At 39.4% G+C, this 16,349-nt stretch overlaps 1 protein-coding gene across 9 annotated transcripts in view; it reads right to left on the reverse strand.

Annotated features, from left to right (window-relative positions):
- The window catches only part of MYO3A (myosin IIIA), a 244,873-nt gene that overhangs the window by 65,810 nt on the left and 162,714 nt on the right, over positions 1 to 16,349 (reverse strand). For all 9 annotated transcript variants that reach the window (XR_008996367.1, XR_008996366.1, XM_057498238.1 and 6 more), the window contains 3 exons: positions 8,929 to 9,082; positions 7,313 to 7,401; positions 5,398 to 5,527 (listed from right to left, as the gene is read on the reverse strand). Coding sequence is in view for 7 of the 9 variants with exons in the window: in XM_057498238.1 (XP_057354221.1) it covers positions 5,398 to 5,527; positions 7,313 to 7,401; positions 8,929 to 9,082 (373 nt within the window). In the remaining 2 variants the exon portion in view is untranslated. The remainder of the gene's footprint in view (positions 1 to 5,397; positions 5,528 to 7,312; positions 7,402 to 8,928; positions 9,083 to 16,349) is intronic.

The raw sequence follows: 16,349 nt of genomic DNA on the forward strand, positions 1-16,349 counted from the left end.
TTGTTAGCGTATAGGTTTTCATAGTATTCTCTAATAATTCTTTGTATTTCTGTGGGGTCCGTCGTGATTTTTCCTTTCTCGTTTCTGATACTGTTGATTTGTGTTGACTCTGTTTTCTTCTTAATAAGTCTGACTAGAGGCTTATCTATTTTGTTTATTTTCTCATAGAACCAGCTCTTGGTTTCATTGATTTTTGCTATTGTTTTATTCTTCTCAATTTTATTTATTTCTTCTCTGATCTTTATTATGTCCCTCCTTCTGCTGACCTTAGGCCTCATCTGTTCTTCTTTTTCCAATTTCGATAATTGTGACATTAGACCATTCATTTGGGATTGCTCTTCCTTTTTTAAATATGCTTGGATTGCTATATACTTTCCTCTTAAGACTGCTTTTGCTGTGTCCCACAGAAGTTGGGGCTTAGTGTTGTTGTCATTTGTTTCCATATATTGCTGGATCTCCATTTTGATTTGGTCATTGATCCATTGATTATTTAGGAGCGTGTTTTTAAACCTCCATGTGTTTGTGAGCCTCTCTGCTTTCTTTGTACAGTTTATTTCTAGTTTTATGCCTTTGTGGTCTGAAAAGTTGGTTGGTAGGATTTCAATCTTTTGGAATTTTCTGAGGCTCTTTTTGTGGCCTAGTATGTGGTCTATTCTGGAGAATGTTCCATGTGCACTTGAGAAGAATGTATATCCTGTTGCTTTTGGATGTAGAGTTCTATAGATGTCTATTAGGTCCATCTGCTCTACTGTGTTGTTCAGTGCTTCTGTGTCCTTACTTATTTTCTGCACGGTGGATCTATCCTTTGGGGTGAGTGGTGTGCTGAAGTCTCCTAGAATGAATGCATTGCAGTCTATTTCCCCCTTTAGTTCTGTTAGTATTTGTTTCACATATGCTGGTGCTCCTGTGTTGGGTGCATATATATTTAGAATGGTTATATCCTCTTGTTGGACTGAGCCCTTTATCCTTATGTAGTGTCCTTCTTTATCTCTTGTTACTTTCTTTGTTTTGAAGTCTATTTTGTCTGATATTAGTACTGCAACCCCTGCTTTCTTCTCGCTGTTGTTTGCTTGAAATATGTTTTTCCATCCCTTGACTTTTAGTCTGTACATGTCTTTGGGTTTGAGGTGAGTTTCTTGTAAGCAGCATATAGATGGGTCTTGATTTTTTATCCATTCTGTTACTCTGTGTCTTTTGATTGGTGCATTCAGCCCATTAACATTTAGGGTGACTATTGAAAGATATGTACTTATTGCCATTGCAGGCTTTAAATTCGTGGTTACCAAAGATTCAAGGTTAGCCTCCTTAGTATCTTACTGCCTAGCTTAGCTCGCTTATTGAGCTGTTATATACACTGTCTGGAGATTCTTTTCTTCTCTCCCTTCTTGTTCCTCCTCCTCGATTCTTCATATGTTGGGTATTTTGTGCTGTGCTCTTTCTAGGAGTGCTCCCATCTAGAGCAGTCCCTGTAAGATGTTCTGTAGAGGTGGTTTGTGGAAAGCAAATTCCCTCAGCTTTTGTTTGTCTGGGAATTGTTTAATCCCACCGTCATATTTGAATGATAGTCGTGCTGGATACAGTATCCTTGGTTCAAGGCCCTTCTGTTTCATTGTATTAAATATATCATGCCATTCTCTTCTCGCCTGTAGGGTTTCTGTCGAGAAGTCTGATGTTAGCCTGATGGGTTTTCCTTTATAGGTGACCTTTTTCTCTCTAGCTGCCTTTAAAACTCTTTCTTTGTCCTTGATCTTTGCCATTTTAATTATTATGTGTCTTGGTGTTGTCCTCCTTGGATCCTTTCTGTTGGGGGTTCTGTGTATTTCCGTGGTCTGTTCGATTATTTCCTCCCCCAGTTTGGGGAAGTTTTCAGCAATTATTTCTTCTAAGATACTTTCCATCTCTTTTCCTCTCTCTTCTTCTTCTGGGACCCCTATAATATGGATATTGTTCCTTTTAGATTGGTCACACAGTTCTCTTAATAATTTTTCATTACTGGAGATCCTTTTGTCTCTCTCTATGTCAGCTTCTATGCGTTCCTGTTCTCTGGTTTCAATTCCATCAATGGCCTCTTGCATCCTATCCATTCTGCTTATAAACCCTTCCAGAGTTTGTTTCATTTCTGTGATCTCCTTTCTGGCAGCTGTGATCTCCCTCTGGACTTCATCCTATTTCTCTTGCGTATTTCTCTGCATCTCTGTCAGCATATTTATGATTCTTATTTTGAATTCTTTTTCAGGAAGACTGGTTAGGTCTGTCTCCTTCTCTGCTGTTGTCTCTGTGATCTTTGTCTGCCTGTAGCTTTGCCTTTTCATGGTGATAGGAATAGTTTGCAGAGCTGGGACGAGTGACGGCTGGAAGGACTTCCTTTCTTGTTGGTTTGTGGCCCTCCTCTCCTGGGAGAACAGCGACCTCTAGTGGCTTGTGCTGTGCAGCTGCGCGCAGACAGGGTTTCTGCTTCTTGCCCGGCTGCTATGGAGTTAATCTCCGCTGTTGCTGTGGGCGTGGCCTGGCTCGGGCAGCTACTCCAAAATGGTGGAGTCGCGTTGGAGCAGGAGCTGCTGGGAGGCTATTTATCTCCGTAAGGGGCCTCCCTGCTCCCTGCAGCCCAGGGTTTAGGGTGCCCAGATATCCCGGATTCCCTACCTCTGGATTAAGTGACCCGCCCTGTCCCTTTAAGACTTCCAAAAAGCACCCGCCAAAACAAAACAACAACCACCAAAAAAGAAAAAAAAGAAAAAAGAAAAAAATTTTTTAATTAAAAAAAAAAAAAAATTTTTTTTAATTAAAAAAAAAAGGTGGCCACTCATTTTTCTTTTTTCTCCAGCGCCAGCCTCAGGCCTCTGCTCACCAGTCTTGCTGCCCTGTTTCCCTAGTATTGGGGTCCCTATCCCTTTAAGACTTTCAAAAAGCACTCGCCAAAACAAAACAGAAAAAATAAATAAATAAATAAATAAATAAGTAAAAAAAAAAAAAAGAAAAAAAATTGGTCGCGCGCTTTTCTTATGTCCTCCAGCGCCCGGCCTCCGGTGCCCGCTCACTGTTCTTGCTGCCCTGTTTTCCTATTATCCAGGGCCCTGCACTCTGGCCCGGATGGCTGGGGCTGGGTGTTCGGCAGTCCTGGGCTCCGTCTCCCTCCTGCTCTGCCTATTCTTCTCTCGCCGGGAGTTGGGGGGATGGGCGCTCGGCTCCCGCCAGGCCGGGGCTTGTATCTTACCCCCTTCGCGAGGCGCTGGGTTCTCTCAGGTGCCGATGTGGTCTGGATATTGTCCTGTGTCCTCTGGTCTTTATTCTAGGAAAGGTTGTCTTTGTTATATTTTCATAGATATATGCGGTTTTGGGAGGAGATTTCCGCTGCTCTACTCACGCCGCCATCTTCCCTGTCCTCAGCTGGTTGCATATGTTTTATACGGTGTGGATTAAGTGAAGGCTCCTATGGCCAGGATTCTCACCTGGCCCTACTTGGCTAGCTCACTAAACACATGTGGGCAATACGTTGTTATTGACTTTATATAAAGAGCTCTGCCCAGTGCTCTGGGCAACATGGTGGCATGGCTGCAAGGCTTCAGGAGACCAGAGACAAGACTGGACTGGTGGCAGCACCAAGGACAGAGATTGAGATGGCTGCAGGGGCAGAGAGTCCCAGAGACAGAGACCAGCTTGCTGCATGCAGACTCACTCTGAGTGGATAGGATTCTAGTGATTGACCTGCCACCATGGGAATAAAGCTGGGTATAAACCCTTTCACCCCAAGAAAGTTCCCTTATCACTCTTTGGTCTCATTGAATATACAGTGAACTTGCCCGGGGCTGAAACCCATTGGCAAGACACATGCATACCTGATAAATACTCAGCAAACTAAGAATAGAAAGTAACTTTCTCCTCCTGATAAAGGACATCTGTGAAAAACCTACAGCTAATATACTTAATGGAGAAAAACTGAATGCTCTCCCCTCAAGATCAGGAATAAGGTAAGAATGTTCACTCTGAACGTTTATATTCAATATTGCATTGGTGAGTTTAGCTGGCACAACTAGGCAAGGCGAAGGAATAAAAATAAACAGAATGGAAAAGAATGGGCAAACTATTCACAGATGACATGATTATCTATGTAGAAAATCCTACGGAACTAACAAAAAAAGCCACTCTAATAGATAAGCTTTAGCAAATTGCAGTGCAAATGACCAATACACAAAAATCAATTGGATTTCTATATACTAGGAACAAACAGAATTTGGATTAAAAATTTCCATTTATAATAGCTAAAAATGTGACATACTTGCAAATAACTTGACAAGAGATGTGCGAGAATATTCACTGAAAACTATAAAACATGGCTGAGAGAAATTAAGGGTTAAAAGACTCAACATTGTGAAGATATCAATTCTTTCAAAATTAATCTAAGTTTCACCGTATTTTTGGTAGAAATTGACCAGCCCATCTTTACATTTATAAAGCAAAGGTATCATAATTGCCTGGACAATTCTCAAAGAGGAGGACAATGTTGGGTAACTTATACTACCTGATTTCAACATTTTTTATACAGCTATAGTAACCAAGAAGTGTAGAATTGGCATAAAGATAGATAAATATCAGTCACATACAACAGAGAGCCTAGAAATAGATCTATACACATGTAGTCAATTCATTTTTCACATGGGTACCCAAGCACTTCAATGGAGGAAAGAACAGTCTTTTCAACAAATGGTGCTAGAACAACTGGACAGGGATAGGGAGGTGGGGAGGGAAGGATTACAAAGAGCACAGGGAAACATCACGTGACGTGATGAATATGTTCACTGTTGATTGTGGTGACAGTTTTCTAGCTTATACATGTGAAAAACTCATCAAATTTTAGTGTCTTAATATTTGCTTACTGTATATTAGTTATACCTCAAAAAAAATTATACAAAAAGAAATCCAGAGAACAATTTTAAACTCCAATAAAGAAAAACATCCCAAACTACATTTTTTTCTATTTAAAGGCAAGTACAAGGATGTATGGGTGGGCGGGACAAAGTCACACGAGTTTTTAATCAATGAGGTGAAGCTCACTAACCATCAAAGAACCTCAAGGAACCATTCAAAAGTTGCCCACTCTGAAACAGCAGGCAGCTCTGAACTCTCTGGAGGTGAGTGTATTCTTCTGAGCAGCTAGGACACCATGATATTGTCTGGTGACTGCTCCACACACTTTTCTTTAATGAAAACCTAGCTTCTTTATATTCATTTATATATTTTCTCCAGAGGATTTTGGCAGAGGATACTAATAAATGCATATTTCATAAGCTGCAAAAAAAAAACAACGTGAAAAACTGAAGCTTATACTACAAAAACACAGGCAGAAACCACTTGATGTGGCCTGAGGAACCTTAGTTTAAGGAAATTGCCTTACCTTACCTGTTTTTGTCAGAGGGTGGCTGACTAGTTGCCGAATTACACTGTTTTCTGATGACCTCAAAAGTAGCACAATATCAGTTGGAAGAGTGTCTCTATTTTTAGCTAGGAACCCACTTGCATTATAGAGGACCTATTGGAAAAGTATGCTATCATCATTATTATAATCAATGTTATTATCATCGTCATCATCATCGAGAGGTATCTGAGAGCTTACTCTGTGGTGAGCAACAGATATACAGATCTATAATGGTAGTCCCTTACAACTTGGTTGGAAAAGCAAACCTCTCCAGGTTTCCAGTGTATCTTGACAGAAAAATTTGTCTTACAGATTTTCTCTGGGTTGAAATGATGGTAGAGGCTTGATTCCTGCTACAAATGATGTTGGAGGTTGGTGTGCTTCCCTTTTCTATCTGGAGGACTGTGGGGGACACAAAGGCGCACACCGGGCCACCACGCCATTCTCATTTGTGTGACACATGGTTCACTGGCAGGGAATTGGCCACTACAGATTTATCTCAGTAGTAGCGTGGTCTAAGTACACTGTGGGTACTTACTCTTCAGGCACTTCTAAATTTAATATTTTCTAAAGATCACTGTAATGAAAAGATTTCTGTAGGATGATCCAATACAGTTGTATGAACTGAACTGTATCCCTCCAAAATTAATAGGTTGAATCTCTAACCCAAAATGTGACTATGTTTGGAGATAGGATCTTTAAGGAAATAATTAAGGTTCAATGCAGTCATAAGTGTGGGGTCTTAAACCCAGAGGATGGTGTCCTTAAAAGAAGAGGAGGATACACTAGAGACCTCTTTATCCCCACCCCTCATGTACGCAAAGAGGCCATAGGGGATGCTTTGAGAAGGCAGCCCTCTGCAAACCAGGAAAAGAGCTCTCACTACACACCAACCCTGCTGGCACCTTGATCTTGGACCTTTAGTTTCTTTGTTGTTTAAGCCACCCAGCCTGTGGTATTTTGTTATGGCAGTCCAAGCCAACTGACACAGTTGTTAAAAACAGATGGACTCAACGATCTGAGGCAATTCTTAGCAGATGTTTTAAAGGAGACTTATCTGGAAAATCATATGCTGAAAATCATGACAGAGGCTGTAACTATAACATTTAAGGTACTTTATTAGGTATGAAAGTCTGTGGAATATTGAAGTCTGTGGAGTACAGAAATTCTCGTAAAGTAGAATGCTTAGGGCTCTGTGTTCTTTTCCTTTGTTTATGTAATTCTCATTCTATGCATTTTTCTTGATTTCTTAGACCTCCAATACTTCAAACAGCATTGAGAAGGAATGACCTGTTCTTTTCTGCAGAAGGGCAAGAAAGTGTCCTTAAGTGTAGGACAACATATCTGAGGTTGCTCTGGGGTGGGGGCGTGTGTCTACTGAGGCACAAACATTTCTTCCTCTAACTGTTTAACTGTCCACCTCTCTGGGTTAGCTCAGTGCTCTGATGATACCTCCAGCCTGGCACCTTCTCTTGTTGGGAGGGAGGAGAGACAAAGGCTGTAGTGGAGAGAGAAGCACCTGAAGTTTGGAAAAGGCTGTTTATGTAAACAGTCCCAGCTACCATTAAAAGAAAGAAAAAATTGGTACCCATTGCCACCCAGTCTCACGTGAAGCCAGATCTTAGGTTCAGAAAGATGGTGTCTCTGAGGCTGTGTCTTTCTTTTCTTTCTTGTTTTCCCTTAGTTTCTCCATACATATTACTCTAAAAAAACTATAACCTGTTTGTTGACCTAAGAAAAGGATTTAGTTGGAGAACAGAGTTAGGGCCAGATAGGGTCGGAAACACGTGATTCTCTTATTATAGCTACCCATAAATATTTTGGAGCCTAATTTCATGTCTGCCCCTATTGTTGAAAAGACCAAAGAGAAACTCAGTCATAATTCTTCAAAATTCTTACCTTTCCTGCATAATGGTGAATTCCAAAACTAAGTTCCAGTCTTTTGGGCCTCCAGAAGTACTGTGATTTCAGGTTACCTTCAAATTTTTCTATAGAAAAATATTGAACCCCAGTATGTAGGAGATTCTCAAAAAATGTGGATTGACAGAATCATCTCTTTCACCATAAAATGGATGATGTATGGTGAAAAAAGAAACCTTACATAATGAACCTATGCATATTTGGAATACAATTATAAGAGGTAAGGTGAAACTCAAGATCATAATTTTGCCATTCCATTATGATTTAGAGCAGCAGTTCTCAAACTTAGCAAGCATAAGAATCTTCTGGAAGGCAATTTAAGCAGATTTCAGGGTCTCCCCCACCCAAAGTTTCTGACTTAGTAGGTCTAGACTGGAATCCAAGAAGTCACATTTCTAGCAGTTTCTCAAGTGATGCTGACGCTCCTTGTCTGGGGACCACATTTTGAGAGCCACTGGTACACAGGAAGGAAACTGTGACATTGACCAATCAAAGTGGTTTGTGAGACACAGTCTGAGGTGAAGCCATTAGCCTATAAACTTGGTGTTTTGGCTCTCCTTTCTATTACAGGAGCTATACGCTATTATTGATTACCTAGGAAGCACAAAGGGATCATAAAGGCAGTTACATTTCTGTAACAACTTTACTGCCTTCAGAGAGTTTTTACTCCATGTCCAAGAAGGAACATTTTAACAGCAAAAATAAAGTGACTGCTATAAGATGATTTCCCACACGACCGTGGGGTCATCTTCTTTCAATTAGTGTTGTCCAATTAGAGGAATGACTAAGCCAGTCAATGAGTTTGAAAGAAACAACATTACAGACTTCATGGTAAGAAACAGACTCTGTGTATTACCAAAAGTAAATGAGAGAAAATGTGAATCTAAATTTTCTGCAAGTATTTATTATACATAATCAGTATCTCCTACCATCAGGGAATATGATGTTTCTACATTAAAAAAAGATTTTTCAGCTACCTGAAAAATCTGGGTTTTTTAAAGGAGTAGGATCTTTTTTATTTTAACCATTTTAGATGATACTATTTTAAATACAGTATATACATCTGTGCCTTCTCAAACAGAAAAAATAGATGTTTAATCTTTATTTGATAACTCAGAAGTATTACTGTGAATATTTATTAATGTACTGTAACTGGGGATTATTAAGGTATTTGAGGCTATTTAGAGAAATGACTAGAACATCACAGATGAACTTATTTCCTTTCCATTAGCTATCTTTTCAAATTCTAGAGCTGTCCTTTTGCCTTGCCCTCCAGTTTTTAACTTTGGGCTGGATAATTTCCAACATCATTCTAACATAAGCTCTTAGGGTTGGGTTCTAACATAATATCCAATATCCAAATATCCAAGCCTAATATCCAAACTTGTTTAATTCATCCTAAATGTTTCATCTTATTATAAACATTCATTGGTCCAAATATTACATCCAAAGCCTCTTCTTTAAAGTTAGATATGGAGGTTTTGTGACAGGTATTTTTTTCCCAGATACTTTAAAAAAAACATTTTTGATCATTAAGAATTATATACATGACTGTATCAGAAACCTATGCAGACAACACTGGACTTAAAACTCACCTACAAGAGTCTGATCGGTAGCCTTAGGAAATCTACTTTCTTCATCAAGCAGGGATAGTAAACCCATTGGCTTCTGCAGAAACATATCTAGGAGGGGCCGGTTATCTTCAAATTCAATGACTCTAGCATCAACATCTTCATTTATGTATTCATTCTATAACAGCACATGACACATGCAGAAAATTTTACTTAAAATTTTGTGAATAATTTGTGGCTTGACAGTAATTATCTAAAATTCTACTTTACACATATTATAAGAAATTGTTCCCTATGATCTTGCCCTTAAACTAAGGATATCATTTTATTCCTCTTTTCCCAAAACTGTTAGCTCATTAAAATTAGCCCAGATTATACTAAGGGTAGTACAAAAAAGTTTCTAGTCTCTATACTAGAATTACAGACATCTTGAGATTTCAAAATGCAAGAGAATATGTTGTGAATTAGCAGTAATGAAATTTCCAGAATTTATATAATACTCATTTGGTATAATGTAAGGTTACCCCTCCCCCAGTTTAAGTCCTTTACCTAGTTTCAGAAATGGATCTCTCAAGAACATTTACATAACTTCTCAGTAACCCTGCACTTTCTCATCTACTAAATGGAGGTAACAATCTCCTTTTAACAAAGTCAAAATACTTGGTATAATAATAATCATTTGCTTTTGAGTATTAAGATGCATACAATTTTAAAAATGAATAATCAATGTTAGACTGTGGTGCCAGCACAACATAGGTGCTGATGATCCATTTTACAAAGGGGACACTAAATTGTGCTGCAGCTTTGTTTCTATGACTTTGCCTTCCTACTGCATCCCTGCCCCAGCACTGCAGTCTGTAAAAAAGGGGGCATTACATGACCTCTGAACTATGACTTATGGTGATGCTTATGTAGGGTACTGGCCCAATATCAGTGATAAGGCCCAATTACTGGAGGAAGTATGTCAAATACCCACTGACTAAGTCAGAATGTCTTGCACCATTCACAAATAAAAATTACAGTCTATGTCTATTATTACTTTAATATATTCTTTAATTCATTAATTTTCATTAAACATCTTATAATAAGGCACTGTGATGGGTGATAAAAATGTTTGAAACAAACTCCTTGTCCTCAGTGGATTTAAAGTAGAACTTGAGTGATGAGTTTAATAAATAAATATTCAAAATGCCAGGTAACATAGACAAATAAACACTATGTACAATGTACTTCAAGGTGTTCACAGACAGAGGTCTTACTCCTGGCAACTTCACAGAGGAATTTAGCCAATGGCAGGCAGGGCACTGGATAAGACAAAACTTAATCATTGCTTCTGGAGCCTTGTGAAATTGAAATTTCATCTCAAGGATATCACCAGGAAAAATAAATGTATATTTTTTAATAAAACAGGATCTAATATGTAAAAATGAGACAGAAGCATTGATCTCAAAGGTAGATCACCTGAAAGACATTTAGTTTATCCAGTGGGAAACAACGTTTGAAGCTTCAGATCTTTTTCACTTGACGGTAACCTTGGAAGAAGTTCGCAGCCCTAGAATTACTTGGCTTTTGGACACGTTATGATGGCAGCATATTAAAGCTTAAATGACAGCTGCAAAGCGCAAAAGGGCTTTTGTATGTTTTATATAGAAAGCACGAGGTTACGGTTTAAATCAATGCATTGTCATTTTTATTTGTCTCTGTCAAAATCCACTGAATGCTTTCGTGGCAAGTCAAACGTAACAGAAATGAGTAACTTGGGAAAGAATGGGTTCCCCTTTAAGATAGTTGTTAGCACTAGGGATTCCAGGCAAACCAATGGAGGGAAAAATGCTATTATTCAGGATTTATAAACCACTTTCAGTAAAATGATCATGCCTAAAACAAAATATTATGTATTTTTATAGCAGTTATGCTCTCAAAATGCTTCGCTGTTTTTTAAGCAGATGTGGAGAAACGAAGCTCACATAACTCTTCTGATTCCTCTGCTCTGCCCTATACATTAAAAAATATATTTAAATGCAGATGAGTAGAGTCGTTAACTGTAGTGTCTTGCTAGTGGGTTTCAGTCCCGGGCAAGTTCACTCTTGATTCGGTGGGACCAAAAAATGACAATGGAACATTCTTGGGGTGAAAGGGTTTATATCCAACTTTACTACCATGGCGGCAGGTCAAGTGCTAGAATCTCATCTGCCTCAGATCAAGTCTGCATGCAGCAAGCAGGTCTCCTCTGCTTCAGAGCTTCCCTGCCCGGCCAGTCTTCTCAGTTTCTGTCCTTGGTGCTGCTACCACTCCAGCCTCTGACTCCTGCAGCCCTGCAGCCACACAGCCCCAGAGCACTGGGCGGAGCTCTTTTATATAGAGTAAGTAATAACGTATTGCCCACACATATGTAGTGAACAAGCCAACCAGGGCCAGGTGAGAATCCTGGCCATAGGAACTTTCATTTTCTGTACATGTAGTAAAGCTGAACTGTTTGGCAGTTCCAATGGTCTGAATTCCATTTTGAAAAGGGGTAGATGAATAATCATGGTACATATATATCATTTTAAGATGTTAGGAAACCTCATGCCTGAGTCAAGTTCTCCTTTTTCTTCATTGACTCGAGTGTGGGTTCTAAAGGGCACAGTGGCAAGAACGCTGATGGGTGGCACCTCTCCACAGCAAGGGCTTAGACAAGCTTAAATATTTAGGGCCAAAGTTCACCCCAGGAAAGATTTGAGATTACTAAATTGAGTCCTAAGACTCACACAGCAGAGTGAAAAGGGGCTCCCACAGGCTGAGAGAGGTTGCAAGCTTTCACCTGGCTTGAAAGGCAGGTGAAAACATAAGTGCTGATCTCTCAGCACAGATTTAACACCATAACGGCTCGACTCATCAGTCAGTTCTCACCCCCTCAGAGACACCTTCCCCCATCTCCCAGACAGGATTTCCAGCAGTTTTACTTGTTTATTATTCTCTGTTTCTCAGGAGAATGGAAACTCCATGAGGACAGGAGCTTCTATTCACCTCTGTATTACTCCCCTCTGAATATCAGAATGTTAAATAAATGACTGCATGGTATGGAATGAATTGTGTCCTCTCAAAATTCATTGTTGAAGCCCTAATCTCCAATGTGACTGCATCTGGAGAGAGGGCCTTTAAAGGTAAATCAGGTCAGAAGGGCAAAGCCCTAATCCCATAGGGGTTTAGAGTCCTGGAACCTGCCTGGAGTAAAGGCCACACAAGGACACAGCAAGAAGGCTGCCATATGCAAGTCCAGGAAACAGGCCTCAGGAGGAACCAAGCCTGTCCATTCTTTGATCTTAGACTTCCAGCTTCCAGAACTGGGAGAAAATAAAATTGTTTTTTAAGCCACCCAGTCTGTGATATTTTATGGTACCCCTAACAACCTTTCTGGGTTCCTTTTGTAAAAGTCATTTTGAAAAGTAGTTTTCCAGACAGATGGTGACTAGGGTGAAAATAGTAAGTCATGTGGATGAGTGTTTATAATCCTTAATATCTGATTATAAATGTAATACATGCTCACATAAATTTAAAATACAGAAAAATGGTTAAGACCTTATAATTCACTTACAAATTTATCTCCCATAGATAATGCCTTAACATTTAGTGGACTCTTTACAGTCTTTTTCTATCCCTAATATTTTTAATGACAAAAATCATCCTACTTATTTAATTTTATTTCCTTTGACAAAAGAAAAATAACATTATAATGTAAGCATATACCCATGTAATTAATATATTTTCATAAACATTATTTTAATGGTTACATGAGATTACATCCTGTAGTTTTCTATTCCTTTCTCTTATCTTGGGATATTTTAGATTACTTCTTTATCTATTTTAAATAGTGCTCTGATGCATATGTTTGGGCACCAAGCTTTTCTGTGGTTTGGTGATTTTATCTTTAGGACAGATTAGCTGATCAACTCACGTAAATATTTTACAGACTCCTGCTGTGCATCTTTAGATTAAAAAAAAAAATCTTGCAGCAATGTGCTCCCTAATCAGCACTCCTAACTTGCTGCATCCTCACTAGCAATGAATTTTCTCATCAAGCATTTTTTTCCCTGGTATTCTTGATAGGTGAAATGATAGCCTACTATATATGCATTTCTTTGACTTCTTCTTAAACTACCTAAGACGAGAGAGATTCAAGATGGTGGCATGAGAGGTGAGATGGAGAATTCCTCCCAGAATCACAAATAGTATGAAAATATAGTTATTTGCTACAACTAACCCTAAAACAGCAACAAAAAAGAAGGCTGAACCAGACTGCATGCAGACCTCATGAACACAGCAGACCTCATGAACACAGGGTAATGTATGAAAGCCTTTATCAGGCAGGACCCAAGCCCTTCCCCCACCCCAGCTCACCAGCAGGAGGAAGAGAAACGGAATGGAGGAGGGGGTGGAAGCCTAGAACTGCTGAACACCAAGCCCTGGAAGTCTGCTTTGGGAGCAAAAACCTACACTGTGTGGTGTTGGGGAGCTCAGACAGGTGGAGTGCTTCAGAGACAGACTGTGGCCATTTGTGAAGGAGGGGATCCACACCCGGTCGCTCTGGGACAAAGGAAAGAGAGGCGGTTTGAGAGGCTTCCTAGCAGCAAGAGGGTTGCTGAAGGAGCAGGGTTTGCATGGAGCTTGCTGCACAGGGGAGGGGAGAGCTGGACAAGGTTGTCTGGGCATGCTCTGTCCAGCTGGTTGGGAACATTGAGGAGCTTCAGGCGCCCCATCCCCCTGGCTGCCTACTCAGCTCCGAGACCCCCCACTGTGACACGTGACCTGCTGTGCCTTCCTCCTGGCCTACCAGCACCAGTATGCAAACCAGCAATCACTGCGCTGGCGTCAGGCCAGCCAGAAGAAGGATCAGCCTACAACAGCTATAGATGCCAAGCACAGAGCCTTACATCTGTGTGTTCAGCCCACTGGCTCTGACACTTGAGACAGGCACCAGAGATGGGAATCAGGAAACAGATCTTTCCTCCCCTCAGGCATGAGCTCTGCTCCCCTATGACTCCCAGCCTCACTCTAGGGGCTGAGCACCTCCAGAGACTGGAGCTTCTGGGCACTAGTGGGCACCACACAGAAATATGAAACGTCAAAATTTGGTTCAGACCAAAATTTCACAAACCCCAGAAAAAGGGCCTAATGAAACTGAACTCACCAATCTGCCTGAAAGAGAGGTCAAAATAAATATCATAAACATGCTTATGGAGGTACAGAAAAATATTCAAGAACTCAGGAATGAATTTAAGTTGGAGATTCAATCATTAAGAAATTCGATATCTGAAATGAAACTTACAATGGAGGGATTTAAAAGCAGATTAGATGTAGTAGAAGAGACGGTAAATGGAATATAAATTAGAGAAGAGGAATACAAAGAAGCTGAGGCAAAAAGAGAAAAAAGAATCTCTAAGAATGAAAGAATATTGAGAGAACTGTGTGACCAATCCAAAAGGAACAATATTCGTATTATAGGGGTACCAGAAGAAGAAGAGAGAGAAAAAGGGATAGAAAGTGTCATTGAGGAGGTAATTATTGAAAACGTCCCCAGTCTGGAGAAGGAGATAGTCTCTCAAGCCATGGAGGCACACAGATCTCCCAACACAAGGGACCCAAGGAAAACAACATCAAAACATATAATAATTAAAATGGCAAATATCAAGGATAAAGACAGACTTTTAAAAGCAGCTAGAGAGAGAAAAAAAATCACATACAAAGGAAAACCCATCAGGCTATCATCAGACTTCTCAACAGAAACCTTACAGGCCAGAAGGGAGTGGCATGATATATTTAATGCAACGAAGCAGAAGGGTCTCAAACAAAGAATACTATAGCCAGCAAGATTATCATTTAAATTTGAAGGAGGGAGTAAGCAATTTTCAGATAAGCAAAAGTTGAGAGAATTTACCTATCACAAACTACCTCTACAGTGCATTTCGGAGGGACTCCTATAGATGGAAGTATTCCTAAGGCTAAGTAGATGTCACCCAAGGGATAGACAAAGAGCACAGACTATGATTCATAATGTACAAAGAATGGAGGAGGAAGACAAAGGAGGGGAAAAAAAGAACCTTTAGGTTGTGTGTGTAATAGCACATGAAGTGAGTTAAATTGGACTGTTAGATAGTAAGGGAATTACCCTTGAACTTTTGGTAACCACAAATCTAAAGCCTACAATGGGAATAAGTACATACTTGTCAAAAACCACCCTAAATGTAAATGGTCTGATGCACCACTCAAAAGACATAGAGTCACTGAATGGATTAAAAAACAAGACCCGTCTATACGCTGCCTACAAGAGACTCACTTCAAACCCAAAGACATACACAGGCTAAAAGTAAAAGGATGGAAAAAGATATTTTATGCAACTAACACGGAGAAAAAGCAGGTGTTGCAGTACTTCTAGCAGACAAAATAGACTTCAAAACAAAGAAAGTAACAAGACACAAAGAAGGAAATTACATAATGATAAAGGGGTCAGTCCAACAAGAGGACATAACTATTATAAATATCTATGAATGCAACACAGGATCATCTACATATGTGAAACAAATACTAACAGAATTAAAGGGGGAAATAGAATGCAATGCATTCATTTTAGGACACTTCAACACACCACTCACTCCAAAGGACAGATCAACCAGAAAGAAAATAAGTAAGAAGACAGAAGCACTGAACAACGTATTAGAACAGATGGACCTAATGGACATCTACAGAACACTCCATCCAAAAGCAACAGGATACACATCGTTCTCAAGTGCACATGGAACATTTTCAACAATAGATCATATACTAGACCACAAAAAGAGCTTCAGTAAATTCAAAAAGATTGAAATTGTACCAACTAGCTTCTCAGATCTCAAAGGTATGAAACTAGGAATAAATTACACAAAGAAAATGAAAAAGTCCACAAACACATGGAGGCTTAATAACATGCTCCTTAATAATCAATGGATCAATGACCAAATAAAAACAGAGAACAAGCAATATATGGAGACAAATGACAACAATAATTCAACAACACAAAACCTGTGGGATGCAGCGAAGGCCATGTTAAGATGGAAATGTATTGCAATACAGGCATACCTCAGGAAAGAATAACAATCCCAAATGAACAGCCTAAACTCACAATTAATGAAACTAGAAAAGGAAGAACAAATGAGTCCCAAAGTCAGTAGAAGGTGGGACATAATAAAGACTAAAGCAGAAATAAATAAAATTGAGAAGAATAAAACTACAGAAAGAATCAATGAAAGCAGGAACTAGTTCTTATAGGAAATAAACAAAATAGACAAACCCCTAGCCAGACTAATCAAGAAAAAAAGGGAGTCTATACACAGAAACAGAATGAGAAATGAGAAAGGAAAAATCACCATGGACACCACAGAAATACAAAGAATTATGAGAGAATACTATGAAAAAATATATGGTAACAA

The sequence above is a fragment of the Manis pentadactyla genome, chromosome 3 (assembly GCF_030020395.1).
Source record: "Manis pentadactyla isolate mManPen7 chromosome 3, mManPen7.hap1, whole genome shotgun sequence".
In the NCBI taxonomy this organism is placed as follows: domain Eukaryota; kingdom Metazoa; phylum Chordata; class Mammalia; order Pholidota; family Manidae; genus Manis; species Manis pentadactyla.